Source organism: Metarhizium album (assembly GCF_000804445.1).
Source record: "Metarhizium album ARSEF 1941 chromosome Unknown scaffold_2, whole genome shotgun sequence".
Taxonomy (NCBI): domain Eukaryota; kingdom Fungi; phylum Ascomycota; class Sordariomycetes; order Hypocreales; family Clavicipitaceae; genus Metarhizium; species Metarhizium album.
Window position 1 is genome coordinate 1,262,112 of NW_024467576.1, and position 27,953 is coordinate 1,290,064.

The 27,953-nt window shown below is 54.3% G+C and overlaps 4 protein-coding genes across 4 annotated transcripts; 2 read left to right on the forward strand and 2 right to left on the reverse strand.

Moving 5' to 3' along the window:
- Positions 1 to 464: 464 nt before the first annotated feature.
- Positions 465 to 2,862, forward strand: MAM_01497 (YjeF-N domain protein; the record flags this gene model as incomplete). Its single annotated transcript, XM_040820296.1, has 2 exons — positions 465 to 582; positions 704 to 2,862. 2 exons carry the CDS (start codon positions 465 to 467, stop codon positions 2,860 to 2,862), a joined length of 2,277 nt encoding a protein of 758 aa, XP_040681784.1.
- A 7,080-nt stretch (positions 2,863 to 9,942) lies between these two features.
- Positions 9,943 to 13,181, forward strand: MAM_01498 (heavy metal tolerance protein precursor; the record flags this gene model as incomplete). Its single annotated transcript, XM_040820297.1, has 3 exons — positions 9,943 to 10,380; positions 10,514 to 12,708; positions 12,773 to 13,181. The coding sequence occupies 3 exons, from the start codon at positions 9,943 to 9,945 to the stop codon at positions 13,179 to 13,181; spliced, it is 3,042 nt and encodes a 1,013-aa protein (XP_040681785.1).
- Positions 13,182 to 15,034: 1,853 nt separating this feature from the next.
- On the reverse strand, positions 15,035 to 16,450 carry MAM_01499 (Longevity assurance, LAG1/LAC1; the record flags this gene model as incomplete). Its single annotated transcript, XM_040820298.1, has 1 exon — positions 15,035 to 16,450. One exon carries the CDS (start codon positions 16,448 to 16,450, stop codon positions 15,035 to 15,037), a length of 1,416 nt encoding a protein of 471 aa, XP_040681786.1.
- A 1,274-nt stretch (positions 16,451 to 17,724) lies between these two features.
- MAM_01500 (pH signaling pathway protein) lies at positions 17,725 to 20,100 on the reverse strand (the record flags this gene model as incomplete). Its single annotated transcript, XM_040820299.1, has 1 exon — positions 17,725 to 20,100. One exon carries the CDS (start codon positions 20,098 to 20,100, stop codon positions 17,725 to 17,727), a length of 2,376 nt encoding a protein of 791 aa, XP_040681787.1.
- Between the last annotated feature and the right edge of the window lie 7,853 nt (positions 20,101 to 27,953).

The window sequence follows — 27,953 nt, forward strand, 5'->3', positions numbered from 1 at the left end:
AAAAAATACAAGCCGCTTTAGCCTCGACGTTTCCAACGAGCTCGTCGACCCGGGCCGATACTTGTATGCGATCCGGTTTCTCTCGCGTCTGGTGCCAAAAGACTCCGGTCACAACAAAAGGCCCCTAAGCAACGACAGACTTGCGCGGTCGAGCCAGCCAACAAATCCCCATCGCGCGGACATCTGCCTAGATACGTGGTCAAGCGATCCGGAGAAACGGCAGCCTCCTCTAGTCGGCATACTGGAGAAGCTAGTCGAACAGAGCTGTGCACGACGTGGCGGGCGAGTAAGCCTCCCTATGACCGGTTCTGTGTCAGGTGTGGGCAAAAGCTCGGTGCTTGTCAACGCTGAGGCTCTCAGAAACTGCTTTACCGACGCCGAGGAGGGACAAGAGAGCTGCACGCCGGGCTCTGTTTTCATGGGCCAACTGTACCTCTGAGTTGTCCAACCGACAGTCCGTCAACATGGCGAGCCAGTTTATTGGACTGCACATGAGGGTTGTGTTGCGCGAGCCACCGGGCTATCGGCTCACTGGCATTGTGAGAGATGTCGAGGCGGGAAGCAGCCTGACTCTAACTGATGGTACGTGTCGCAGGCCTCGTTGCTCCCTCTTTTACCAAGAAAGAAAATGTCTTCTTTTTTTGCCTTGTTTCGTGGATGCTGGTTTGCTTGATGCCTTGTAACTGACTCTGATGTCTTGCAGTCTACATTGCGTCTACGTACGAAAGAGCTGCGCAGATGACGATTGATGCGGCTAACATTGCTGACCTCTCTGAGGTATCTCTCGAACAGGACTCGCCTACCAAACTTGCATCTCCCGCTTTGGAAGCTGGACGTTCTGCCATTTCCCAACCTGCGCCGCCGCCGCCGCCGGAGCAGCAGCAGTCTTTCGTTGATCCAGCGATTTTGAGCGTTAGGAGACGCCCGACTTCGAACGCGCCGTCGGCTCCTGCTCCTGGTCAGCCCCATCACTCCGACAACGGAGAAGTGCCAGTGGCGAAGCCGGGATTTCTCCCTTCAGTGACCTCCAGCAATGCACCAGGCAGGAGACCTGAGCAGGAGATATTGGACTCAATCCAGGGCTTGAAAGTCGGCGGTGGCAGTGGCAACAATCCAGGTCTTCAGAGCCTCAACGCCGTGGCAGCGTCTCAAACGGCGCCACAGAAGAAAAAGGGCGGCTCAAAAAATTCCAAGCAGGCCAAGGCGAATAGTGCTACTTACCAAGACAAGCAAGACGCTGATGGATCTAATGTGGGCGGGCATGGCAAGGGCTGGAGACAGACACCAATTCTTCAGAGCACGTCGTCCTTCCAGCCATTCAACTTTTTGAAAAAGAACGAGAAAGGACGCAAGGGGCTTGCCGACAATGGGTGGGCTTCTGAAGAAGTGACCGAGGAAATGGGCGACTTCGATTTCGAAAATAACCTCGCCAAGTTTGACAAGCGCACCATATTTGACCAAATGCGTAAGGAGGACGAAATTGACGAGGCTGACCGTCTTGTCTCGCACAATCGACGACCGAAACCCGGCACGGCAGGCGGCAAAAACCTACACTATACCGAAATGGTCCTCGACATGCCTTCTTCCAAGGGCGGACAGAACACCGACTTCTGGAACAGCGAGGCAGAACTGGGAGCGGACGGGTCAGACAGGCCGAGCGGACGAGAGGCCAAGAACGGCGGCGCTTCCTCTGCCGGAGCTGCGGCCGCGGCGGCTTCTGCCAAGCCACGGGCAGAGAGTAAATCAGGGCTCTCGAGGCGTTCGCAGTCCCGCAAGGCAAGTGGTGTCGTTACGAGCCAGCCGCTCAGCAGGGTGAACTCGTCTGTACGTCTATCCCACTCCTCCCCCCGAGGCCCGACGCCGAAATCAGGTAAGCGTGAAGCTGATGGCCGTTCGCAGCAGCGGGTCGAGCAGCCCGGTCTCTATCTCATCCCCTCCCAGCGCCGCCTGGAGGCCATTTCCACGCTGCAGATGCTCAACCTCGAAAACATTGCCGCCAACGAAATCGGCTTCTCAGAAGCCCTCATGGCGGAAAACGCCGGCCGCGGCATCGCAGAGGTAGCAGTCACGGCACTATCTGATCCGGCCTTGAAAGTGCGATTCGGGCTTTCCAGGGCCGCCTCAGCAACCGACACGTCCTCACCGCCCGGAACCTCGACCATCGTCGCCCTTGCGGGCAACAACAAGTCGGGCATCCGGGCGCTCGCGGCGGCTCGTCACCTGCGCAACAAGAACTTTGACGTCCTGGTCTGTCTCGTGGGCTTTGAGCGCGAAAAGGACCTTTTGGAAGACCTACGGCGCCAGATACAGCTGTACCGTGCGTTTGGGGGCAAGGTCCATCACAAGAACGACTTTTTCGAGCACCTCCGCAAATCATCTGCCTCGGGGACCCCCGTCTCCGTCTCCCTCATCATAGACGCTCTGCTCGGGCTGACCATGTCCTTTGAGGAACTCCGCATCGGCGACCAAGCGACCGTCTACGAGCTGATGGAGTGGGCGAACCGCAACGAGGCCTTTGTCTTGTCCGTAGACGTGCCGACGGGCATCGACCCTACCTCTGGCAAGATCGCCATCATCGACGGCGCACAGTTGTACGTGAAACCGCGGTACGTCGTCGCTATAGGAGCGCCCAAGAAGGGCCTCTTGGAAGCCGTTGCGCCGCCCTCGGATGGGGAGCCGGGCCCCCTGAACAGCGGCGGCGCCCACGAAGACGAGTGGCGACTGTTTATTGCGGACATGGGACTAGGCAGTGCGGTGTGGAGGAAGGCTGGCACCAAGGTACGCAAGGGCATCGACTTTGATGGCAAGTGGGTGCTCGAGATGCGGTATCGCGGCACGGGAGCCGAGTATCGCGGGGATTAAGGTCTGTTGATTAAGGTCTGTTGTACTCGAGATGATTCATGGCTTTAGCGGGACACGGCTGGGATACGCTTTTTTCTTTTCGCGGTCTCGAGAAGAGACCTGGGCGACGTCTCTCTCTCTCTTTTTTTTGGGGGGAGCAGCTTCAAAATTGCATTGCTTGCGGCGTTGTATTTAATTTAGCTTGTGCGGCGACGGGTGTAATACAATCTAGATGCTATCAATTACCCTCGACAAAGAGCTGCTAAAATGGCAACAAAATATTCGTCACATGCCGGCGGAGCCATTGATGTGCACATGCCATGATGCTTACGTATTTGGCGAGAGATGAAATCCTGCCGAGACTGGATCGCCACCATGAATTAAGTTTCGACACTAGCACGTACGGCTTGTTTCTTGGTGTGTGTTTGGACAAGATAGGCCGATGTTATCGCGTAACCGCCATGTCTCGTCTTCAACGGCGGCGGCGCCCGTTCCGCAGACCTTTGCATTGCTAGCGTGTCATACATGACTAGTACGGCCCCTGTGAGCGGCTTGGGTCTGGAATAATTCTGCTGGCGTGTCAATGCAGCAAGCAGTCCACGGTCCATCTTGGCGAGCGGAAGACGCTTGATGGCCCCAGGCATGCGTGCTATTACAGGTTAAGCTTTGCCAAGGGACAATGCTGTGTGCGATCCAGGTCCACGGCAGTAAAGGACAAATTTGACAGATCCAGCCCGCCATAATTATTGCGCAAAGTCTAATCTTCTGAGTCAGGGTTTACCCGGTGCTCGAAAAGGGCAGGCACTGACAGGCCATTGGACGACCCGAGTTTGCAAAAGATGATGCGGACTTCCGAAGCCCTCTTCCATTTCTCGGCGAAATGCGTAAGCCTCTATCGTTCGATGGACTCGACATGACGATAGATGATATTACGTGGCAGCATGGCAGGTGACACTGGGGTACCACACAGGTTCTTATCTCCCGTGATGGCGCAGAGAGGACCGGGTGGTGAGACCAGAGTAAAGTGTGGCGTCGCAAAAGCAACGTTAAGTTTGTCTCGGGCCGCTTTGGCCTCGATTAGCGCCGTAATTCGACATCGCTTTTTGCCGTTTGGACGCTAGTTGCAGCCATTTTCGCGGTTCAACGCGTCTAGGTTGAAAATTGGCCCGCCTTGGTGTCCGGCCCGCCTTGCTGTCGAGCACCACCTTTGGTGGTGAGGGCTTTTGCTAGCCGAACCACATAAAGTGGGGCGGGCACGATTAGTACTTGGTAGAGCATTGTAAACTTGACCGCACAGGGTTGGACAAAGATCCACAGTTGAGCTGTAGGTCGAGTGGTCGAGTCTGGGGTGTTTTGAAGTCCAAGACATGCACGGCTTAAGTTGCACCCGGAAACAAGGTTTTGCAGGGTCGGCCCAGTTTCTTGGGACAGAATGACAGCACTGAGCGTGAGTCTCCAAATGCAAGAAACCAGGGCTAGCCACTACACAGTGCTCCGTACCCCGGAGGGTATTGAAGGAAGAGATGGTTCTTCGAGGTGTGATGCGTGGAGTCGACGCTAGACTTGGCTTCCGCTCGGTTCTTGGGAAGAGGAGGAGGGGGGACCAGATGACTGCTCAGTGGCAAGCTTCGTTGTGGGAAAGTAGAGATGAACCTTGAGCCATGTATGGTCTATGACACAAGGACACATGACTTCCAGGGCGGGAACCGAGCATGAACTCGACAATGCATGGATGCTGATGAATCGCATCCGCTTGCTCCTTCCCGAGAAAATCCCTCCGCCGCCACTTCCTATATTTTCTCAAAACCCTCACTCCGGCTCTTGTCTGTTGTTCTGGACCTTGTTTCTCGCCAAACATGTCGTCTGTGAAGCACCCGGCATCGAGGTTCGCGCTCTCAGTTTCAATTCCTCGTGTGCGCGACACGTGGAGTCTGGTACCACATAACATACGGAGAATTCTTAGCAGCAGCTTGCCGCTAGGCCCCGGCACTGGCGGGCAGAAGACAGTGCGAGCGGGGTCGCCGCCCGACTCCTGTATGGACCGAAACCTGCAGATCGCACACTCTTCTCCAATGCAGGCGCCGTGAATGCTGCAGCCGCTTCCTAGCTATACGGGATACGGAGTATAGCTTCCTGAAACCGAAGCCCTGACCAAAATCCGCACCATGTGCGTCAGACAAGCAATTGCCTGCCGGCTCCCTGGTCGCTTGGAGGGACTTCCCGACTGAAGCTTCCATACAGCATCCCTCAACCTTGACGGAGAAAACACGAACAGGAAACCGAATCCGGCGCCCATACATACGTGATATTCCGAGTCTGATCGTGAGCGCGGGGGTGACCAAGTTACGTTGAACACTCAAGGCACATCCTAGTACCATGTGCGTATGTTATCAATCATGCACCAGATGAAACTGAATATATCAGAATCTAATCACAAGTCAAGCAGACAGATGAAATTTCCCGGCAGTCTCCTTGCTGGAAATGTCCTTTGATAGCCGCCTTCAGACACGGTAGTCTTACGCCTCGCTTACGCTGGCACTGACCCTTCAAGCCGCCCAGTGAGTGGACAAAGAACCCGACTCCCAAGTCGGAGGAGGCCCGTGATCCCTCCAGACCAAAACCAAAACACCGCCTCCGCCTGCCGCCATGGACCTGCAGGTATTGGTTCGGGAGGCGGCCATGTCTTCAGTCACCAGAATATGGCCCGACTCTTATGGAGCATTGAAGCTACTCAGATGCCATTACAGGCGTGTTGATTTTGCTAATCACGTGTAGATATAAGATTGGACGGCAAGAGCTGGAGCATTCTTGTCACAAGAGCACGGCTGTCTGTTTGAGCTAGGCAGGTTTTGTACCTGTCTCAATCCCTAGTGTATAACTAGTACTACGTCTGACTATGATTCAGTTTCGTTTGGTGAAAACAGTTTTGATCACGGGCTGGTCGGATGGCAAGCACGGGACTCTGTTATACCCCATGGTCTTGCCCGATTACAACCATCGACTAAGAACCCCGCAGAACTAGAAGTTTGGAGCAATGTGTAATGCATGTCACGAGGCTGAGTGAACGCCAGATCGCCTTGTCAAGCTGTCATCTCCCCGGCATTGGATTTATGTGAAGGCTGGATGACGCACCACCTGAGGCGACACCATGGACAAGGTGATGCTAGGTTCGTTCAAAAGGCCAGCATTGTTGAATCACAATTGACAATGGCCGAGGATTGTGGAGCACTTTGGCCACTGCCGAAAGTGGCAACACGATGGCAGAGCCGTCGGTTTGTGAACCCGTGAGTGAAAAGAATCCTCATCGTCACGAGACATGCTGTGTTTGAGGATGTACCTGTACCGAGCCGAAGGCAGTGACGTATTCATATTCACGTTCATCTTCACACCAAGTGATGCAATGGCCCGGCATATCTGGTCATTGTGCTCAGTGGACGCCGATGCAATGTCATTCCTCCGGGTTGCACATGCCCGTGGGCACCAGAGTCCACAGCGGTAGAAGGTCAATGACACATCACTCGCCATCAACGGTTTTCTGCCCCAACCTTGCTCACCTTGTCCATGACTCTGGCTCCTATGGCTCTTACTCGGGCATGGCTGGGCAATAGTACATGCGCACATAAGATGATGCTTCTTGGTTGCCACCAAAATTTGCCCGTGGACCCCTCGACAAGTTGGGCTTGGGACTGGGGACCAGAGCGCCCTTGGGAGCGCCGGTGCCACTCGGGGGCAAAGTCAGCTGCTCCACTAAGTAGAGGCGGCTACTAAGTTACTACGTATTAGGCCCCAGGCCCCAGGCCCCAGGCCCCAGGCCCCAGGCGCCTCGGCCTGCCCTACAGGCTACAGGCCAAGGCCACCACCGCAGACCACAGACAGGGTAACTGTGGCCCCACAAACACTGACGCGGCATCAACAGGCCCGGCAGCCTGACCTGACCTGCTCGACGTTGACGAGCAAAAAGAAGCGACGTGTAATTGGCCTCTGGGCAGTCGGACATCTGGAGTCTGGAGCAGGGGTACGGAGTATGAATATGACCAGAGCTGATGTGGAATTCCCCGGTGTCATGATGATTGATGACGGCCAATCTGGCCTGCCTGGTGCTTGCTGTTGCTTGCTCCCACCGCCGCCGTTGCGAAGCAGCCGGGCCGCCCGTTTGGTGCCGTTGCAACCGCTATAGCCTCAGGCCGTCCAAGAGCCGAAGGCTTGATTGATTGACCGTCGTTGGCGATGTCGTAATACTACTTAAGTAGTCAATCACGGCACTGGTTGGGCGCGCACGGGAGCACCCAAGCCTCGTGGCACCTACCCGTTCTTGTGAACGATGGATCGATGCGCAGAGATTCGAGATCGGAAGTGCGCTCGTGTCGGGTTCAGCAGAAGTTCTACCAGCCGACGAGGATGCAGCTCTGGGTTTGGACGGTGATGGGCGTGGCGAGCGGACAAAACCCATGCATGTAATATCATGGTTTACGTGTCATGACACGGACAAAGCATCCGTCATCAATCGTGACGGGAGCATCAAACGTCTCAATACGATGCAGTGTCATGGCATGGCATGGCATGGCATAGCATGGCATGGCATGCCATGTTGTGGTCTGTGGCTGCGCGTCGTGTGTCCCCATTCAATTTTGAAGCTTGGAACATAGCTGTTTGTTCATATTGTACGGAAGCATGTTGACATGCTATGTTCCACGTCCGTACTCCGTACAAATGAACCCAATGCTCACTCAGATTAAGCATGCACTGGTTCCAACTTCTCGTGGTGCACAAAGACAGACAGACAGACAGACGGTGGCCCCCAGGATCCAAAGACGTAGCCCCATGTCCATACTTTATGCGTCGTGTGTGAACCAGCCGAGTCGAGTCCTTGGAGTTTGACTGAAACTCAACCCCCCGGGCCTCCCTTCCCTTGGCCCCCTTCTTCTCACGCCCGCACGCCCCAATGTTGAAGCAAGAACAGAGTCCAGAAGCCAGAAGGCATGCATGCTTGCTTACCCACTGCGAAGGCCCCCCCGAGTGTCGACTGACGGAGCTACCGCCAGGGCACATTCATTCCTTGGCTCGCCGGCCGTCTTGTTTATTTGCTTGCTTGATTTGGGAAGCACACAAGCCCCGTGCAATACTGTAGCAGTGGTATGTTGGTATGTACGGAGTGCATCGGAGCGGATGGTCATGGCCATCTCCCATGAGACCGCTCCCAACCCGAGCATTTGAATGCTGATAATTCGACCCCATGCCACGCGCCTCGCCTGCACTTGCACCCCTCATCATCCACACCCACCGTCCCATGCCAGTACGTAGTGACCTGTGTTCTCCGTACTAGACACTAGGCCCATATCCGTGTCGGGGCCAAGCAGGGGCCTGGTGGCAACGACATGGGCCTGGTGGTGCTGGTGGAGGAGGAGGCGGACGAGGAAGAGACGGTGGTGAGTGGTCTAGTCGACGGTGGGACGCTATGCTGGGATGTCGGCAGGAAAGAGTTGACACGATTGATGCATTGATTCATTGAATCATTGATGCGAAGTGTCTGCGTATTCTCGTCTGTAAAGTCTGTGCGATGTACGGGTCACGTCCGTACGTGGAATCAGGAGGCTAGAGACGCAAGAATTGTTGTGTAGTCAAAGGTCTGGCTCGGTCCGGAGAGCAGGGACGGACAAGAGGGACGAGTTGACGCTGCACCACATGCTGTAGTGGCCTGTAGGCTGCAGCGGAGCAGGGCGTGCGCATACAGCGTGCGTCGTCTGGGGTGTTGCTGCGCACCCGGTGCGTGTGCTAGCTGCCTACTTCTTCCTCTAAGAAGTGGCAGCCTCTAACTAACAGCTGCCTTGGGTACTTGCTCAGGTAAGAAGTAGGTACAGCACGTACGTACCGGGTAGGTACCTAGGGCGGGATGGATGTAGGACGTTGTACGGAATATGTGCAACTTGTACATGCCGGCTGTGTGGCCAAGCCATGGCCCTGGCCCGGCGGACGAGCTGTGTGGCAGCACTGCACCGCGCACTTCGAACAAACGACCCCTCTACCTGCCCAAGTACTTACTTCTCAGTACTCAAGTAAGTACTTAGGTAGGTACAGCACGGAGCACCTGGTAGGCTTGAATGGTCCAGACATGGATGGGCAGAGTACATGTGGGCAGGTGGCCACGGCGCACGTACTCGAGTGCCTGGGACCAAGTACTTTTTGGTACTGTCACTTGGACCGTTTGGCGTTTTGCAGGCAAGCCCCCCCGGAACAGGGCCTGACACGCCCGCGGCACTGGCGCCGCCCGGTGCAGAGACACAAGGAGACCTTGAACCTTCGTAGAACATGGTCACCGGCTTTGAACATCTGAAGTACTACTTAGACACCACTTCGGGCCTCTCAACTCTCGGCTTTTAGCCTCTGCATCTGCAACAGGCTGCACCGTCGACTTCAACCATCGACTTCTACCCTCAACTCTCAACCCTCATTCTTTTTTTTTTCTTTCCTTCTTTCTCTCTTTCCTCACCACCTCCATTCTCCCTCCTCTCCGTCCTCTCGTTCGTACTGCCCGCCGACCCTTCTCCCTGCCGATCGTTTCCTGCCTCCTCTTCCCGGCACCCTCTCAGGCTTCTCGTCATTGCGGGTGTAGGTCAAGAGACTCTCCGCACTCCAGTGCGCATCACCAGCTGCCGCCAATTGACTCGGGCAGGGCGATGGTTTGCTCCAGGTGATTTGCCAACACTCCAATTCTCTCTGTATGTGACCGCACCAACCCCGCCAGTTGTTTCATTTCGACCAAACCACTTGTTGTGGCATATGCCCCGACTGAGTCCTCCTCGAGAACGTGTATGAGGAACAGTATCGACGGCCGCAGTGCAACAAGAGACACCTTACCGCCTCTTGCTGCGCCGGTACTCGTGCCAGAGCCAACAACCGGCGTGGGTATCGTGGCAGTGTCCAAATCCCTACACCTCCCTCCCCGCTCTCGAGGACCGATTCATTCTTGTCAACAGCCAGCATCTGTCTTGTCCGCCTCCTCTCCTCTCCTTCTAGCAACCAGACGCCTTCCAATCATGAATTGCCACTTCCACTCCGCGATCATTTGCTAACGATTTTGTTCATTTTCTGCCCCAGTCCGCCATGGGAGCCGCCGATGAGAATCAACCTCCGGATCCGAGAGACCTAGGTCCTACCTTGGACAATGGCAGTCTGGCCGTCATCGTCCTTCGCCAGACGCAATTCTTATATTCGTTGGTACTTCTTTTTGGTTTTGTAACAGGCGCCGCTTGGTATAGCGTGTACAATTCCAAGAAGGACGAAGACCTCGTCCAGCCTACTGTGAAGGGACCTGGTGGGAAGCCGCTGCCCATCACGAAGCGTAAAAAGCGAGACGATGGCGAGCGCAAGGTGGGCCCCCGTTTTGGGCCAGTGGCCAAGAACGTATTCCGCTACTTGGCGGCGATTCTGTTCTTGAGCTATGTCGGCACCGGCATGTCCATGTTCGTCCATGCCTTCTGGCACGAGAATCCGTACAAATGGTCCAAAGAAGGCTTGCCCTGGGCAGGTGAATGGACTGCGGTACGTTCACAATCTCGATTCTTGTAGTGTAGGAGTGTAGCCGGCTGCACGATATTTCCGACTCCCTGGCCGACTCATCTCTGGGGTTCTATCGTATAGGAATCCGTTGGCTAACTGTTGTGCGTTTCGTAAGGTCCATGTCACTGGTTCTACATTTTTCTACCTATATATGCTTTTCTCTCTCTTCGACTGGAGGAAGGGCCCCAATATTGTTCACCTTGCCATCTGGGTCGTGGGACTATGTGGTGAGCTTGTGCTGTTCGTCACTACTTTCATTGCGGCGGCGGATTGCCAGTTCATTCGCCCGGGCCGAACAGCAGATTCTGAAGCAGGAGAGAGCTGCATAAGTTCCTGGACCAAGATTGACTTGGCTCTGTATTTCGTCCGCGTTTTACACCTTGTGGCGTCCATAAGCTTCTTCTGCCTTGCCTGGATTATGAAGGGCCGCCGTGAAGTCTGTGAGCTCGAAGCAGTCTCTTGTTCAGAGTCTACGCCACTTCTTAATGGGCGGGCTAATGGCTCGCATGAGACGACAAACGCTAATGGCCAGGCGTACACTCCCCAAGAACGACGATCTCGCAGACGGACAATGTCAAACACGGCACGAACCGGAAACTATGGTACGTCTCGCAAGGAAGAACAAGCCGCGTTCTATCGCCCAGAGAAGCTTCCTCGTCGAACGTGGTTCGAGTATGTTCGTGGATACTCCTTGTTCTTTCCGTATCTGTGGCCAAAGGATTCGACTCGGTTGCAGCTTCACGTGCTATTTTGCTTTGTTCTGGTGATGCTCCAGAGATGTGTCAATGCGACGGTCCCCTGGCAGATCGGACGCGTCGTCGATAGTCTCGCCGACGCGCTCCGAAGTGTGCAGCGGGGCGAGCGTCTCACAACCGAGAACTTCCCTCTCCAAGACTTCTTCATATTGGGATGCCTGTGGACGCTGCAAGGACAAACAGGCTTATTGGGATCGCTAAGATCACTCTTCTGGATTCCGGTGTCGCAGTATTCCTACCGAGGGCTCACGACTGCGGCCTTCAACCATGTGCACTGTCTTAGTCTCGACTTTCACCTGTCCAAACGCACCGGCGAGGTTCTATCCGCACTTAACAAAGGCTCGGCGATTAATCAGTTTCTTGAACAAGTGACATTCCAAGTCCTTCCCATGCTTTTCGATCTATTTCTTTCCATCATCATCTTTTACTACGTCTTTGGGCCATTCTACGCTGAGATCAATCTCGTCAACACTTGCTGGTATCTATACATGACCGTCAAGATGGCGGCAACACGTGCTGATCATAGACGTGAGATGACGAATGCAGATCGGGAAGAGGAGGCTGTCAAAAATGACTCCATCTCGAGTTACGAAACCGTCAAGTACTTCAACGCGGAGGACTTCGAATCCAGACGATACCGGGACAAGGTCACCATATTTCAGACAGCGGAAATCAAAGTCCAGATGGGCATGGTCATGATGAATATTTGCCAAACCTTGGTCTACAACTTGGGTAGGATCGTCGCGTCCTTGGTCTGTGGCTGGCAAGTCGTCGTTGGCGTTCGGACAACGGGAGAGTGGTTCACTGTGGTGGCTTTTCTAACCCAGCTTCAAGGCCCCCTGAACTTTTTTGGCAACTTCTACAGAACTGTGCAGCAGGCCATGATCTCAGGTGAACGACTTTTGGAACTTTTCAAGATTCAACCCACGGTTGTCGACGCACCACATGCGGTGCCGCTTGACAAGTTTCGCGGTCACATTCGGTGGAAAAACGTCAGCTTCGCGTATGATAGACGAAAACCAGCCTTGCGCAACATTAGCTTTGAGTGTGCGCCGGGAACTACAACAGCCTTTGTTGGCGAATCAGGTGGTGGCAAGTCGACGCTGTTTCGTCACATGTTTCGATACTATGACAGTGACGAGGGCAGCATAGAGTTCGACGGCAAAGATATCAAAGATCTGACAATTGAATCAGTGCGTCGACAGATTGGAGTTGTGCCTCAAGATACAACTCTATTCAACGAGTCCCTCATGTACAATCTTCAGTACGCGAACCCGTCGGCCACCGAGGAAGAAGTCTATGCAGCTTGCCGTGCTGCGAGTATCCATGATCGAATCATGAGTTTCCCCGACAAATACAATACTCAGGTCGGAGAAAGGGGGCTAAGGCTTAGCGGCGGCGAAAAGCAACGAGTAGCCATTGCCCGAACGATCCTCAAGAACCCCAAGATAATCATGTTGGACGAAGCTACCTCAGCACTGGACACTCATACCGAGCAAGAGATTCAAGACAATGTGTGGAATATTGGGGAAGGGCGAACACTTCTTATTATTGCGTAGGTTGAACCATGTCGAAGCAAAAGCTGGGTGTTGAGTACAATCCGCTAACATTTTGGACAGACACCGTCTATCCACCATTACCCACGCTGACCAGATCATCGTTCTTCACGCTGGTGAGATTGTTGAGAAAGGAACTCACGACGAGCTACTAGACGCCAACGGTCGATATGCCTCGATGTGGGAGAAGCAGATTCGGGCCGAGCGGGCCTTGGATGCTGCCCGACAGGCGCACCTGAAAGCGGCGCGGGCAATACGACGGGCAAATATGGGCTCCAAGCCGCCAGAGGAGGTTACCACGGAAGATTATCACAGCGTTGGCTCTTCCGGTACGCTCTCTGGCAATGCCACGAGTCGTGGTAACAGGGGAGAGGAAACTACCTCGGCGTCATCTTCTTCATCATCCGATGCCGAGTCGACCCATACTCGTGACCACGACGGCCACCAAGATGAAGGACGAATGAAGATCTAAGCTCGAGCAGACTGCATGTTGCTGCAGACTAAAGACTGGAGCTTTTTTTCTTTTTTTTTTTGTTGAACGCGAGACAGCACGGTACGAATTTCACGAGCATTGGCTTTAGGATTTAATATCCCTCACCCCCCTTCTTTCTCTCCCGGCAATGCAACGCAAGCCTTTTGGCCGCGGCCCGGTCTCGAGGCCTGTTGTCACAATGCTCGAAACGAGAAATGCATATGTGCGACGCAAACGTTTTAATATTCTTTCCCATGATTAATTCACTTATATCACGATCGACAGCTCATCAAGACTGCATCAGACCGGCGTTTGGAGCAATGTCTTCTCATTGTCATGGATGTTTTTCGTTGCTTTGGACTTTGCGCTTGCACACATCAGTTTCTAGCCAGCTCGATGATGCCTTCGATATGCATCTGGCCACGGCCACAGGCAGAGGCACGGTGAAGATTTTGTTTTTGTTTTCTTTAATGGCATATGCGACTCATCGTACGTCAACAGAACGAGAAAGGAAACGGCACATACGGCACCCCTGGAACACTCTGGTCTGCTGGGAAACAACAGTTTGGTGGGGAAACATGGCAAAGGCCCTTTTCTTCAGCAAGTGTTCCCCTCGGTCATTGGACCCCACGAGGATGTGTATTGCCGTTGTTGACGATTTCAAAATCGAAAGAGCCATGGTTTTTTTTTTTTTTTTTTTGGTTTTTTTTCCGGCATGCGAAGAGGCACGCGGCGCAGCGCGTTTATCCGCAAGGGACTGATAATCATGCAGCCGGGGCGGATTGAAATGAGAATGTTGAGGTAGATGGGGGAATCCTCCAAGACGGGCCTGTTGTTCTCTCGGAAGTCCCCACGCCTCGGCTGCTTTTCTTTACTCTTTCTTGCTTCTCTCTCTCTCCGGGCACCGGTGGGAAAAATACAGTAATACGCACACGCACAGGCATGGTTCACGACAAGGAAAGGAAACGGAGGAAAGGGAGGGGGGAAAAAGGGAGAGAAAGGAGGGGGGGGGGAGGGGACTAGCGGTACAAGGAACAAAGGGGCGGGACATTTTCACAAGCGGAGTTTAGCGGATCTTGATGTTTTTTTTTTTAATCACCCTTTCTTTTTAGCTCGTACAGAGTAGAGGCTAGGACAGGAATGAACAGACGTCAGAAATGTGCCGACGAGGACGTGCATCGCAGCAGACATGTCGAGATACGTGCGCCTTGAAGTAGCAGCACGGCAAACACACGAGGGCAAGCAGTCAGTCTCATAGCACGTCGATACACCCTGCCTTGACGGCGATTACAAACGTAATGTATAGGTAAGAATGAAAAGAAGCGGCCATTCTATCATACACGCCCCTATTACGCCGCCTCGAGAAACGGCGCAAAGATTATTTAGAAGAGAAGGAGGTTTTTTTTTTAAAAAAAAGGGAAAAAAAAAAGAAAAAGGGGGACACGCTCCTGTCCGTACAATGCGCCAGCCAACCAAGCACTCACTGCATGTCATGTCATGCATCCGCCGTCATTCACCTTGGAAGCAACGGTGACTTTTTCTCCCCAACGCCGTCTTATGCTTTTCGCCACAGACACACACAGAATAAACACCACGACACGAACAACAGGGTTGGTGATGAAACAATCAAGCACACTGGTAGAATGGGACCTTTCTCCCCTTTTTAGCCTGCGCCTGAAGAGGTTGGAAAAGAAACATGCAAAAGAGCGGTGCAAGGAGAAGAAGAGACGCGCTCTTCTCTCCCCTGGCACACGCACGCACGCACGCACGTGGACGCATGCGAAGAAGAGAAGAAGAAGAAGGAAAGGAAAACGAAAACGAAAAAGAGGACCAAGCCATGGTCAAGGACATCATCAGTGTAAGCTGCCATTGACGGGCTTTCCATTGAGTTCCAGGGTGGGAAGGGGCTCCTCGTCGAGGTGGGCGGGTTCGTCGTCGTCGTCGTCGTCGTCGTCGGATCGTTCGTCGTCGGCGGTGCTGTCTCGGATGAAGCGGTAGGCAATGCGGATGATGTAGAAGAGCCAGAAGAGGTTGAGGGCCTGAAGGGAGGCGAGCAGGGCGACAGAGATGTACTGGGAGATCCAGCACTTGTACTGCTCCGTGGCCCAGTCGAGCTCAAAGGGGCCGACGGTGCGGAACTCGGTCATGAGGGACCAGAGGATGCGGAGGTTGACGACGTGGCGGAGATAGATCCAGACGCAGACAAAGAGGAAGAAGTAGGGCGCGACGAGGGGGTGGTCGAGGTAGTTGAGGACCTTGGAGGTGGCGAGGAAGAAGTCGCTGATGTCGTGGGTGGTGTAGACGGCGATGCCGACGTAGGTGAAGTGGAAACGGTAGCTGAGGGCGATGAGGGCGAGGCTGACGACGTGGTGGCCGACGAGCTCCTTGAAGTCCTTGCGCGGCTTCTCCATGCCGAGGACGAGGACGATGGCCTGCTGGGCCCAGTAGGCGGCCTGGAAGAGGTAGTAGAACTTGACGGCGGCCTCGTGGGAGCGGTGGGGGTAGTCGGCGTACATGGCGTGCGTGTTGAAGTACCGGACGGGGGTGCGAGACATGACGAGCATGCCGGCCGGGCCGAGGAAGAAGAAGTAGAGGGCCGTGTAGGCCTGCTCCATGAAGCGAGCCTGCTTGTTGCGCTTGAGGCCGGCGGCGCGGGCCCAGGGCCGCAGCAGCTCCTGCATGACGAACTCGCGGGTGAAGGAGAGCACGACGGTGTAGAAGGCCACCAGGGCAACGTCCCAGGGGCCCTTGCCGTAGTGCGTCGGTCTGGACGAGTCGCCGTCGCCGTCGCCGTCGCCGCCGCGGGCGTGCGGCAGCGGGTACGAAAGAAAGATGAGGTGGTGGAGGGGGTTGGCGTTGCTCGGGTTGACGGCGTAGCCCGAGAGGACGAGGCAGAGGACGGCCAGGGGCAGCACCCAGGTGTGCTTTGCGCAGGTCTGGCGGACGCGCGAGAGGAGGCCGCGGGCACGACGGCGTTTGGAGAGGCCGCGCTTGGTGGCAGCGGTGGTGGTGCCGTTGAGAGGCCAAGACGAAGACGGAGACGAAGACGACGATGCCGATGCCGGTGCCGCGCCGTGAGTCGACTCGCGCTCGCTGCGCCGGCCGTGATCGAGGCCGGCCGTGCTCGACGCAAACGCCGGCGCCCCCGTGTCGCCCACGCAAATCTCGCTGCCGAGACCGCTGGATTTTCGCCGTCGTCTCGTGCCCTCGGCTTCTAGGCTGTGCAGTTGCTCTGCAGGGCTGCTGAGCAGCGGAAAGGGCTCCGACATGATTGCTGTGCGATCGTGTGCTGCCCCCCTCCCTTGTTATTTTTTGTTCGGGTTTGGTCTCGTCGACAAGTATCCGGGGGAGGGGGGGACGCAGATGGGAGGAAAAGAAACGGAAAGAAGAGAGCATCGAGATGTTACGTCGGTGGAGAGGAGGGGAAATTAGATTGCCGCTGCCGCCAAGGCTGAATGTGAATGGATGGAGCTTGGTACGGAGTACGGAGTATAGCAATGGCAATAGCACTGCTCCGTGCTGACGAGCTCGCTCCTTCCTCTTCCTCCTTCTCTCCTTTTTTATTTTATTTTTTATTTTTTCTTTTTCGAGGGAAAAAAAAAAAAACCCCCTTCCATCCCCCCGCCTTCGTTCCAAGTAAGACCACGTTGCCCGCCTTGCGCCCCCCTCAGGTACCTTGCGAATTGTAATCGTCCTGGCTGCCGCTGACTTGCTTTCCCGTCCCGTCACTCCTTGGTCGACGACGACGACGACGACGACGACGACGACGTCATCACTCGTGCAACGGATTCATTGCTCTCCGCCCCGGCACGGCACTTCCATTTCGCACCGGGCAGTCTCCGTCCCGTCCCCCTTGTCGCGCCGCCCATTCCGTCGTTCTCAAGAATCACAACCCGGGTACAGGTCATGACTGCTTCCCAGTCCCTGCCGACCAACTTAACTACACGCCAGAGAGCAACGACGACAAACATAGGACAGGGACACGCCAAAAATTGCGTCCATCCAATCTCCACATCCCGTAAATTGCAGAACACCAGACCCACAACCGCCTGACCAATCAGGAGACGCACCATCGTCCAAATCGTGCACTGCATGTGCATGTCGACCAGGAGTCTGTCTGTGTCTTTACTTTCCTTCACAATCCGCTCTGGCTCTGGTCCCCGTGCCCAGTACAACCCACACACATGATACCATGAATACGGACGGGGTGCTGAGCATTGAATGCATCGGTCCTCATTGTCTGCCCCTCTCCCAATGCCAATCGTGCAATGCCCCGAAACGCCATATAACTTAGTCACCTACCCAAGGTAGTAGTATACTAGTCTGCAGGTCCGACATTCAGACCCGTCGTGTAGTCGTGTGCCAAGATATTATCCTCTCCCATTGAAGCTGGCTGTAAGAAGCCCAAACGGCGTTGACATCTCGCCCCCTTCTCCTTCATCTCTTCCTGGAATATAAACTCAGCACAAAGGGTCCCCAAACACCGCGCTAGAGGCTTAAAAAACCACAATCAAATCAGTCAGACGTCCATCGACCGCCAAACCTATTCTCTTCGACCTGATTCGTTGGCGCCTCCACCTCTCGAGGGCCCAGAATCCTCCGCCGAATCATCTTCTCCGACGTTTTCGTCGCTGCTCGACTCCAGAGACTCATCCGTGTACGAATATTCGTCGTCGTTCTCGTACGTCACCAGACGCCGTCTGATTCCAGGCCACAGAGGAGGGCTCACCGAGTCTGTAGATGACGCACCACGCAAATTGCCATTCTGCCCCTCGCCCATGTGCCTTGCCTGACCTTGGTCCCGTCGTCCTTCATCGTCCGAATCTGACGACGTGGACCGCCGACTTAGGCCTTCTTCCTCTAGGACTTGCTCGAGCGCAGCACCTTGCCGCGGAGGTGCCGGGATAAAAGTCACCGGCAGGCTGTCAGTGTCAGTCGTCGGTCGCAACTTTTCGCGTATCTTGTCGGCTTGGTTTGCTGCAAACATCTCCAATCTTGACTTGATGTCCCATCGGCTTCCCATTGTGTCATGTCGGCTCACTTCTTGCCTAGGCGCCTGCCGCTGCCGCGTTGGTGATCGGCGGCTGGGCGCCTGCGACAGTGCTCGCCAGCGGTCCGTCCGACTCGGCAACGGTGAATTTGCCTCTAAATCCACTGTGCTGTTTGTGGATGACCGTCCTCCATGGGCCTTCTGCCGTCTGGGCGAGGAGCTCTCCACACGTATCTGGCTAGACTTTTGGGGGCTGTCCTGTCTGCTTAATTCTGGAGTGGAAAGTTGAGACTGTTGTTGCGGAGACGATTGAGGTGGTGATTGTGAATTTGCATTCGTACTCGTATGTGGTTGCTGCTCAGAATGGGAAACATGTAATTCTGGTGTCCGAGCAAAGAGATCCGGCGTACGGCCTGTTGTCTCCGAAGGGGGCTGATACCGAACGGCATACACCGTGCTTGCGGCGCTGGGAGTATCCGTCCTGCTGACCGGTGTCATGACAGCTGCAGGCCGTGCAGGCCAATGAGGCCGGAAAATGTCCCCAATCGTTCGCTGTGCATTCTGCTCAGGAGTCTGGCCTGGTGCCGCAGTGCGACGTTGTCCGCGTTGTCGACCGGTAATCGCTGATACGCTTGGCCGTCCATTGGACTGCATGTGGCCATGGCTGTTTCGACCTCCAAAGCCGCCAACATTCGCATTGCCGTTGGCGCCTCTGCTTTCGTCATCTCCTCTCCCACTGCCTCCCAGCCCCCCAAAGCTGCCGTCCTTCCGGTGTTTTCGCTTTCTATCCCATGGATAATCCAGAGCACTCACTTCAAGCATCTCTTCTCCTTCAAAGACTTCCCGGCCGAGAACGCCTCCTCTCTTCTCCTCGCGCTCGAGTGCCTCTATTCGTTCAACCCATTCCCATACGATGACACTCGCAGCCGCCGCTCCAACCCATCTCACGTAGTCGCCCCAGCGTGCAAATGTAGGGTTCGATATATCAAGAATGAAGAAAACTATAGGAATGAGAATGGCGGCTAGTGATATAATGGCCAAAAGGCACATGTTCTTCATCAGCGGGTGGTAAAACGCATATCGCTTCTTCATTAGCGCGTAATATATGACCCAAGCCGCATATAAAACACCAAGGAGTAGCTGGAACATGTAACTCAGCGCGGGAATGGGATGCGTGAATCCCCCGCCCATGGGGTTGTAGTTCTGGTTGGCGCCACCACGCCTGAAACTGTTGATGGCGGAAAAAATGAGATCGAGAGTGATGAGAGCAAACGCCACCCATTTGATAATTACTTTTTCTCTGTGGCGTGGGAATAGGCGGATCAGTGTTTGGGCCTGAGCCAGCCACAGGAAAAAGTTGGACACGAGTCGGATGACCCTGAGCTCCATGCTTCCCATAACTTCTGTTTGCAAGACGGTGGCATTTTGCGCGCCGAATTTGTACTGCTCAGCCAGAAAATGAAATGTATCGCAAGTCGCAATAGTCAGAGAAACCGCCACAGTAAGGGCGGCAACCTTTTGCAGCCACGGCCGACCACCGATATTGTCACCTCCAGATGAGCTGTGAGTGAAGCCAGAACGGCGGCCGAGATAAACAACGCCGCCATCCAAGAAAGATCTGGGGGTAATGAAGAGCATGATGAGGAGCATGTATGAGGTGACAGTCGTGGCCGCCAAGGCATAGCACATGGGCACTGTAGTCGCATAGAAAGGCTCTCGCAGGTTTGATACAGAAGGCGAGTTTGACGAGTCGTGCGAGTTAAGACTCGCATCCCCCAGATAGGTCGTAGTCTCTGCAGCAGGAGTCGACAGCGCGGTAGTTACGGAAGTAATCGCCGATGAAGTGGTCGCGAGGGTCGTCGAGAAGAGAGATGCGACCAAGGACGTGGTCCTGGTCCCGGAGGGAACAATGCTCGCCGTGGTCGACATGGCTGGCCCTGCCTTTGCCCGACCGACGCGGGAACCCGATCAGGTTCGCGGCGTCGCGGCCGTAGTAAAGGTGCCGGCAAGGTGCAGGCGAAGGAAGACCGTGTATCTAGTGAGGGCGCGCCATCGATGGAGGAGCGAAACGTCGGAATGATGCAGTGACGTTGGCGAATGAAATGCAGATGGACGAAGGCGTCGGGGTAGGTCTCGCCGGCACCGCCACAAAGCGTCAATGGGATCCTCTCGGGGTCGGCGACGGAATCGGCCACGCGCGCGGACTATGCTGTATGTCGTCGGATGGAGAGGATTGAGAGCATGTGGTGAAAGTCGCAGCTGGGATTTGGAGAGAATTGCATGGCTCTACTCTGTGCCCTGTACGATGGATTGCGGACCAGGCAGGCAGGGGTGGGCTTGGTGGGCGAGCAGGACCTACCTGGCTTGGAATGTCAACGCAGTTCACCCTTTGGTCCATGCGACAGATGCCAACTCACGAGCAGTTATTCCTGGCTAATGTCTCCGACCAAACCGGCTGCGGCGGGGCAAAGCGCCGGAGACTGGTAAGCTGGTGCCAATTTGGATTTCTTGGCGGTGGAGGGCCCGTTGCCACGCGTGTGTGTCACAGACGGGAGAAGCTTGATCGACAAGGCTAACCGTTGCTATCGTGTCAAAGCCCAGGCGTTGGAGGAGAGATGTGTGTGGCGTAGGACTGTGTACTGAGCCGGTCTGTCCTGGGCTGCTCTGATTCCCACAATGTGCGCCAAGTGGTGTCTCTCGTCTTGTTATTCGTACCGACGCCGAGCCCGTATCCATGATTCTAGGACCAGAGTCTTGATGGGTCGGAAGAATGGACTGGATTCGTCGAGGCCGATTCAAGACTCCGCACAGTGGGCGGTGCAGGTGCAGTCTGCAAGTCGGGCTGGAGTACGAAGCACTAAATGCGTTAGTAGGTGGCAAGCTGGATGGTGAGTCTGCCGACAGACGAGCCAATATTTCAAGGCTGACATGTTGTTGAAGGAAGCAAAAGTTCGACCGCACTAGTGAATTCCCAGTGCATGCAGTCTTCTTCCAAAATTGGTCCGTCGGTCCTTCCCGTTTTGCTGGAAACGCCACGGTATGTTGCAGAAAAGAGGAAAGGCAAGTGCTTCACGTGGCGCCTGCCCCTCCTCGACAGCAGAGTGGCCTCGTCTTCTGCGCCAACAGCATCAAAAGCAGCAGCGTTCACGTCAAACCTCTCTGACCGCGCGTACGGAGTCCTTGCCTGTCCCTTTTCAACCACTTCTGGTCTCCTGTCCACACTCCTCCGCGAGCATCAGACGCAACGCGATACACAAGCGGGTGGCCTCGGAACCGACCAGGCGAATTGCCGCGAACCCACCTGCAACATGCAGCATCCAGCTCAGTGCTTCACAAGGCAAAGACCACGTCTGTCAGTGCTCCTATTGGCGAGCGTTTCAGTTTCTGATATTCCTTGTGCTGTTTTCGTCACGACTCTACGGTCCAAGATCAATTGAAGCGGCAGTTGATGAAGAAATGAAGCGCACCAGAATCCAGAATACCCTGCGAGGCTCGACGCACGTGTCAACGAGGCTCTTGAGTATATTGAGGAAAATCCAGGTGCAAAAATTCGCTCTGTGGCGAAGAAATTCAACGTGCCTCGTAGCCGGCTTCAACGACGTGCTAACGGCGTTCCTGCTAGGAAAGGCCATCCAGCAAGAAATACAATGCTTTCACGAGAAGAGGAAGTTGCTTTATGTAACTATATCGATCGCCTTGATAAGGCCAACTTCGCTGTACGACCTGAATTCATTACAGATGCTGCAAATTACATCCTAAAAGAGAGGGCATCGTCAACTGCCCCGCCTAGGCAAGTTGGAACGCGATGGACTACACGCTTTATCCAGCGGCATCACTATCATAAAGGTCTTCAAAAAAAGATTGATTCAAGTCGAAAAGCTTCAGAAGATGTGACAAGAGCTCTTTCTTATTACAACAAGCTTAAAGAGGCTATTCAGCAGTACGGAGTCCCTCCTGAAGATATCTGGAATATGGATGAGACTGGCTTTCGTATTGGAATGGGAAAGGACCATTTAGTTGTTACAAAGCGAAGAAGAGCGCATCTATTTTCAATGCCAGAAAACAGGGAGACTGCAACAGCAATAGAATGCATTTCTGCTGGCGGCAAAGTTATTCCTGCCTTTCTTATCCTTACAGGGCAAAAACACATGGAGTCCTGGTATCGGATAAAGGAGCTTGAAGCTAATACCAAAATAACAGTCTCACCAACCGGCTTTACGAATGACGAAATTGCAGTTGCTTGGATACAGCATTTTCAGGAATTTGCAACGCCAATAGGCAGATATCGCCTTTTAATCCTAGATGGCCACGGATCACACCATACAATTGAATTCGTTGAATACTGCGAACAGCACGATATAATTCCCTTTGCGTTGCCCTCGCACCTTACACACATCCTTCAACCTCTTGATGTTGTGATATTTCAGCCACTAAAGCATTATCATGCAAAGGCGTTGGATATCATTGTTCGAGACGGCGTGTTGAATATTACAAAGATTGAATTCCTTGCTTGCATTCAAGCTGTACGAAAACAAGCTTTCAAGACTACTACTATTCTCACAGCCTTTCGAAAAACTGGAATTTCACCCTACAATCCACAGCCTGTAATTGAGGCCCTTGAACAACGAGCTGCAATTTACACATCAACACCATCGCCGCCGCCGTTATATCACAACAACTCTTCCGACTTTGAGACGCCCACAACACTCAGGCAGATAAATAAGGTTGCCAACAAGCTAGGGGAGGTATTAGAAGACGATACATCCCTTGAGCCTGAGTTTGCACGCATCTCGGCGCTTAATATGCATATGATGCCTGGCCCTGGCAGGCATGCCACAGCATATCGCCAAAACGGGATCTCTTCCGCCCGGCATGCCCACTCATTTCTCACCTCTTGTCTTTTCTGGCGGACGAGTACTCTTTCTGGCAGTTGAGCAGTCTCACCGACAAGGGCCTGCGTCCGCGGTTCAACATTCGAAAAGGACGATCGGGCGAAATGTAACATTAGAACCGACTTTTTTGTGTTCACTTTACGCTTTTCATGCCTATCAAGAGGAGCGCGAGTGAGTGTTCTGGCAACGGTGAAAGGACAGGCTTGGCTTGATGAATCCACGTCTCAACTACTTCGCAGTGTCTCTCGGTCAATTCATCAAGTACGGCCAGTTCGAATAGGAACCTAAAATCGCTTGAAGAAACAAAGCAGCAAAGTTGGGCATGGGCAAGAAGGTTCCATTGCGGTTGAAGGAACCGTGGCAACTTGGAACAATGGTTGCAGGGGCACACTGCCTGGGATCCAGCGCCATTCAGACAACTCCGTTATGAGTACGGAGTACGGAGTACGGCATAACTGATAACGACATGGCCCAGCAATCTGAGCCCAGAATCTGGGTTGGCCCGGCTCTTGTCATTGGTACTTTATAACGCCCTGCCTCAGCTACCTACCAGAGCAGGTAACCATGCCGCCATGCATGTCCCGCTACCAGCCAGGCTGATGGGTTGACTGTGGCCGTGCCTTGGATTGAAAATAGTCCACTGGATTATCTGCAAATCAGCGTCGCTCAAGTTGTCGAGTCTTGTCATTGCCATGAAGGAGCGACAAGCACCACCGTGGCCCACGCAGCGAGGTCGCCGAGCAGACCTCATGGGTTGCGTCCATGTCAGAAGCTTGCCTGGAGGCGGGGTGGCACTGGAAGCCACCAGGGACTGGTGGGGTTTAACGACGGTCCAGAAGACTGGAGACTGAGAAGTTCTTGACTGCCAATCCATTGCCATCTACGCCGTATGGGTGCAGGAGGTTCTCGTTGCCGCCATGTCTTGAATACCACCCGCCTTTCCAGCCACCATCAGCTGTGGCTGGTCCTGGCTTGTTTTAGAGGTTATGCTGGTCAATCGAGCCATATCTAGATGCCGAATGAGAGCCGTCAATGATTCCCAATGCCGGAAGCTGGGCTTGAGCAAGAGGGAACCTTGACTTCAACCTGGTGCCACTTGGCTGACCGGTCTGCACCTTTATATTCACGAACTCGCATCGAAATCCGCCATTGGCGAGGCGTCAGGGCAAACCAGGGGAGATGCGCGTTGAACAAGGCACGCGTATTCAAATCCGCCTCCGACATCAACTTCGCCCCTCAAACCCGAAGGTACTAGTAGCAAACATGCTTGGCGGTACATGTGGCGAGCGTCTGGTGTTTTCCACAGTTTTGAGTAGACGATTGCGGGCGATGGGCGTTGCATTGTCTGTCTCATGGCCACGACTACGACCACGACCACGACCACGACCACGACGACCACGACGGCGACCACGACTACGTTATGGCATCCCATACGGACTAAACCGAATATCTGTTCCGTGAGCACACCACTGAACGACTGTAGGCATCTCATTGCCCCTGGGGCAGGCGCCAGCCGGTATCAGTCATCTTATACAACACTACACACTCCGGCTTGTCACTTCGCATCCGGGCCCGGTCCCTCTCGCCCGGGGAGATGAACCTTTTCAAATATTGGGGGAGGGGCATCGGCTCACAAGGTAGTGTGCGGCCTCAGCTCCAATATCTCCGATTATCGATTTCTCTTCCGTGGGGGTTGGCCAATCGAGATTCTGCATGGAATATTGAGCCCATGTGACAGCGTTTGAGTGAGGATATGGAGCAATGGGATGGCAAATGTGGCTGCCAAGCTGCCAAGCTGCCAATTCTGACCCATGCAGGTCTGTCTCCTCCGTCTTGAATTAGCATCATGATGCGGGTATAGACGCAGCCACTGATTTGGTTTGCTACAAAGGCAGAGTTTCCGCAGAGAAGGGATCCTTGGTCGAGGCGCTAACCAATCTGTCAATAGGACATGTCAAGTCTCTGCAGAGGCTGAAAGGCGTGATTCTGATGAATGCTTGCCTTGGGCTCTTCTCTCCGTCGAGCATTCGAGTCGCCACTGCCCGTACAGTCTTGGGACGTCATTGCGCACGGGATAACTCATGCGGCGCGTTGGTCTATTGCTCTCGCGGATGCGCAGCATGTACTGCGTGTCTCATGTGCATATCTGCTCTTTTGGCTCGCGCTCAAAATCCAGCGAATGCAAACGGCTCACATCGAATCTTGTCTTCGTCGGTCCCAGTCCACCCTGCAACAAACAAGTTCTGTCCGCTCCTCCACACTCGAGAGCCGTCGTCCTTGATACCAAGTGGCAATTTCGGTGTATTAGCATTCAGAAAAGGTCAATGTGTGTCTCAGCCTCCGTTGTCGTCGTTCTGTATCGATAGCTAATGGTGGATATCGTGTTGCAAACCATGGCACAGTATCCAACGTGGGAATGGTGACGGCACATGCAACGAGCCAAAAAAGGGCCTCCAACGGGAGGAGGGGCGCACCTCGTTCTCCATGAGCGGTGATGCCTGGTCTAGGTTTGTCATGGTTGCAGCCAGCCTTGGGAAGGGAGTGGTCACGAAGCTACTCAGGGAGTCACAGTGATGTGCAAGCTCTCCGTGTTTACCTTGCCAGTGGCAGAAGATATGTGCTGGATTGAAACGCCACGACTTATTGCAGGGAGTCTACAAGCACGAGGCACATACTTGGCCACGCAAAACCGATGCAGAACATCGCAACAAGCGTTGCAAATGCGCGACTAATCAGACAGCGTCCCGAGCCTCGCGTCGCCTTTTTTTTATTGCACTCATCACCATACCAAGATATCATAGGCTGGCTCGCTACAGGGCTAATCCTTGTTATTCTGCTTGCAAGCAATTCCCACCACGTTTGAGATATCAGATCTTTGCTGGGTTGCTGCGTCCATCAGCCACGGCTTGAGGTCGGAGCTGCCGTTCAATTTCCTCTTTCCCTATCCTTGACCCTTGCTCCGGACTCCACAAAGACATGGCGCTCTCTACCGGAGCCAGTATGGTCGCTTTTGTGGTTGCTGTTGCTGTTGCCGTTGCGGTTGCTCTTGGTGATGTCGACGCCGTTGTTGTCGTCGTCGCTGTCCAACAAGTCAGAGCGCGGATGCTGCCTCCCTGGCGTCTTGGATTTTCTCTCGTGTCGCATTTCCATGCTCCTCACATATTCAACTACGGAGTAAAGCAGGGAGGGATAGAGAAGTATGTGTGAGACAGCTGGACCTCAGACTAGTGGTGGCCTCACAGATTTTCGGACCAACACCGAGATTCTTCCTGTGGGTGGCTATCTACTACGCCCGACGATGGGTCGCAGGTTGCTCACGGTCATACACTGTATATGTAGATCTGGTGAATAATGGTCTATGGCGTATTTCTATCGTGAGTTGGGCCGTTTGGCATCCATGCATCACGAATTGATGCTTCCGAGGCAGATGCCCAGTGATCGTCTAGGCCAGTTCAACCTGTCTAGGCTTGGGCGCCAAAGCTACTATTTCCAGTAGCAAAACCCAAGGCGACGAAAAGCGAAGCTGCCGCTGGTTCCGGCGTACGCCTCCCCGTTTCTGTGGCACATGACTCCAGATTCGGGTATCATTTCACCAGTGTATCATCTTGGCGCATGGCTTTCCGGGCGGAGGACTCGCTCACACATGCGGAGCGAGCGATGGGTTCCCGCTTGTACGAATGAACGAGCGGCGAGGGATGTCTTGGGGTTTGCACATTTCTATACCGAGGATGGACCAGCTCACCTCCCATAGCGTGTTTTGCGGTTCCGGCCATGTAGGGTGACATCACACGGCCGGCTCCGGCTAACTGTTTTGCAGGATCCAGGCCATGGCTCAAGGGCCACGCTGGCAGCATGGAGAAGGAAGATGCGAGATGATGATCAGTAGCAATGCGACGTTGGTTACCCCGGTTTCGAATGTTGATCCGGCCGGGGGCCCCGACTTTGATACGCGGTAGTAGCATGTACCACATGGACGGGGAAAGGGGGAAGGGGAAGGGGATGGGGATGGAGGTGAAGGTGTTGGTACCAGTTGGGTTCTGGTGGTCACCATGCATCCAGGCCAGTTGGTCGATTCTGCGATTTGAAATGATGTACGAAGCACGGAGTACTGTGCAAGTGTCGTGATATCACGGGGCATCAGGAGGGTTGGGCCGACCAGGCGGCGCTCACAAAAGCTGATATAAAAGGTTGACCTGGCTGACGACAGGAGGGGTGGGATAGAACAACTCATATTCCAGAAGACTACTATTATTAACGCCCACATGCGCCGATAACATACGTACATGTGTCCCATGGTTATCCCGTGCCCTATAGGTACATGACGTGACGTGTACGTTTTGATATCTGACAATTCCCACGGTACATGTTGCCAGCACAATTCCCTTGCATCGACGAGGCAGTCTCTCCCACACGGGGGGTTGTCGGTATTGCGCCCCTGCCCCAAGCTCAATGCTGCCGGTACGCGTTGTAACGAGGCATAATTAACATTTTGCTTGGCACTTTTGCCGCTTTCCAGCGTCATCCAACAACCGACTTTTCCGTCATGTCCGGGACTAGATTGCCAGTGACGGTTGACGCGTCCGAAACAAACGTCTAATACTGGCACTGGTTGCTTGTCCATGTCTTTTGTCATTGCAGCCTCATGAACCCCTGCAAGGGCACGCTTGGACTTGACAACTCGAACCAGTCGGTGAAGAAGGGCGAACGAGGGCTGCCCTGTCCGATCCGCAAAACGCCAACATCGGGCCTATGATCTGACGGACATGTTGCCGTCCGCGTACGGAGTATAACAGAGTAATACGGCTTCTCGAGATGCTTCCTGGATGGAAGAACAGAAGAAGAAAAAAAGAGGATCCCCGAAGCCGGAAGACGGTGAACCGGGGGAGGGGT